This window comes from Gadus morhua, chromosome 22 (assembly GCF_902167405.1).
Source record: "Gadus morhua chromosome 22, gadMor3.0, whole genome shotgun sequence".
NCBI classification, from domain to species: Eukaryota; Metazoa; Chordata; class Actinopteri; order Gadiformes; family Gadidae; genus Gadus; species Gadus morhua.
This window is the reverse complement of record NC_044069.1, coordinates 15,699,777-15,702,276: the sequence shown is the minus strand read 5'-3', so window position 1 is coordinate 15,702,276 and position 2,500 is coordinate 15,699,777. Positions and strand designations below refer to the sequence as shown.

Sequence of the window (2,500 nt, the reverse complement as noted above, 5' to 3'; positions counted from 1 at the left end):
AAGGGAGTAACTGCACTGTAGGTTGCTGTTCACAGTTCTCCTTCATATTGTGGTGTAGAGATAGATAGGCTTCATTTATTTCTCTAAGAGATCAGAGAGAATTTTGTTGGTATAGGAAAGTTTGAGTGTTTCTAGCTTTTGAAATATAATAGTACAAATAATGTGTTTGGAGAAAAGACCAGAAATACTTAAAAATAACAAGAAAGACAACATCCTGTATCTCATCTACTCACCTTTTCAATTCGCAGTATTTCCTAACCAAAAATAGTAAATATTTTTTCGCTAATATTACAAAGCATCTAAATCTTCCTTCACTGCTTAAGCTTCATTGTATTTACAGTATTCGCACCTTTGCCTTGAAATATTACAGAACGACCTTTACATTCGATCATCAAACTCTATGTCGTTACCGTAAGACACCAGGTCAGGAACAAACCACTCCAGGGTGTACCGTTATTCAAAAGCAACCAACATGGCCCGGCTGAGTCGGCTTCCCATTGCCAATGTGGACAGCAGTCCTAACCACTCTCATCCACAACGGTATTGTTTCATCCTCAACCGAATCCTCCCTTTGACACGTCTGAACTCAGTTACAACCGTGACCCTTGCTTGATCTCCATCTGTGCCTCTCTCTCCTACCCTCCCCTCTCCTCCTCCCCCCCAAACAGACAGCAACTTCATCCTGGCCAACGCGCAGGTGTCCCAGGGCTTCCCCATTGTCTACTGCTCGGATGGCTTCTGCGAGCTCACAGGCTTCTCCCGCGCCGAAGTCATGCAGAAGAGCTGCGCCTGCAAGTTCCTGTACGGGCCGGAGAGCAGCGAGACCGTCGTCCTCAGCATCGACAACGCGCTGGAGGAGCGCAAGGAGTTCAAGGACAAGATCACCTTCTACGGCAAGACAGGTGAGCCCGTCTCCCCGCCTCCTCCCACTTCCGTGTACCTCCTCCAACCGCCCCCCCTGGGGGTGGAGGTGGGTGTGTTAGCAGTGTGGGTGAATGCCAGTGCTGAGTTCCCATCTGTGCAGCCACCGTGGTCTTCAGGTCCACAGCGTTACGGTTTACACACCGAACGGCAAATTAAAAAACGAAACAATGGTAAGCAATGGTGTTGCAATTGTCAGTGGGAAGTCGGAAATCAGATGTAATATAAGCCAGAGGCGGCCGGGTAGCACAGTGGTGAGTTGTGTTTCGACTCCCACCTGAAAAGACGCTGGTTCAATCCCCTGTCTACCTGTAGGCATCCTGGAGAATGACACGTCTGAATGCACTGTGAGTTTGTCTCTTTGCCTTACAGCGTCTGCTGAGTTTACCATAAAGTAAACAGTGCAAGCTATCCTTGTCTAGCATTAAGGAGTAAGTGATGTAATGCGTCGTGACTACTGTGCCAATTTCAATTTCACGGCTATTTCTGGAGAGGGTCTATCTTAATAGGCGTGTATGGGACAATGGGCCGAGGGGAGAGATGGATACAGGGTGAGGGGGGAAAGGTCCATTCTATGCCCCCCTTCCATTAAAAGGTCATTAAACCAAATGATGAGTCAAACCGCTCACCACATACACATGCACAACCACAGACATACACACACACATACACAATACTTAACAGGGAGAGATCCATTCGATTGTGACAGTGCTTAGCTCTGTCTACTCTAGCAACTCTATACAAGACCTCAGGATTCCACGGAGTGATTTGACTCCCATCTCTGAAATTAACAGACATAGACAGAGACATAGACATTTATTCATCACACATTCCATCTGCCTACTGATTAAGAGCTGTATTTCGTTTGCATTTCCACGTGACTGGAAATTGTGGTTCCTACCTCCTGCATGGAGATATTGTTGTCAAATAGAGTAAATAATATTTAGATTCCCTGTCAATTTATTGGTTGTAATGACTCCCTTACATGCAACATATGCCAAGAAATCCTTCTGAAAAAGGTCCTCCAAAATCGCAGCACATATTTATCAACTAAAGCCCTTGAAAAAACAATATTATACGCCTAAATCAGAAGAATAGCCTGTCGAAGGCCTGCATGTTGAAAATACCATCCCCCCCTCCAATAGATTCCAAGAACCATTGCTGGCTTGATACTCTGAAGCTGGCCGCGGTCTCGCCACAAAGATCTCAGCGATGAATAGCGTGTCTCAATAGAAGTACCTTATAAAAGAAAATAACTCAAGTCAGAATTCACAAGGCTGGGTACAAGTTCCTTTGAAAACCCAAAAAGCAATGTGACGATATAAATCCAAAATAATGAAATGATTGATGGAACGAAAACATTCAACAGAAGTACTGAAGGTAGCACAGAGCACCTAAGAAGAAGTTAAGAAACAGGCTGCCAAGGCTGAGGCAGTTCTTTGTGAGAGGGTCTGCATCACAGTGCAGTTCTATGAACTGTCACTCCCTTTTGTTGCCATGTTCTCCGTTCTGCAGCACTCTGTCTCTCACTTCCCTCCATGGTCCTACACCTTTTTCGTCCTGTTTTCTATGAATACTT

General features: G+C 45.3%; 1 protein-coding gene across 1 annotated transcript in view; it reads left to right on the top strand.

The window, feature by feature from the left end:
• kcnh8 (potassium voltage-gated channel, subfamily H (eag-related), member 8) overlaps positions 1-2,500 on the top strand; it is a 44,391-nt gene that overhangs the window by 14,925 nt on the left and 26,966 nt on the right. Inside the window, exon 2 of the mRNA XM_030347726.1 lies at positions 669-902. Within this exon, the coding sequence (XP_030203586.1) occupies positions 669-902 (234 nt within the window). The remainder of the gene's footprint in view (positions 1-668; positions 903-2,500) is intronic.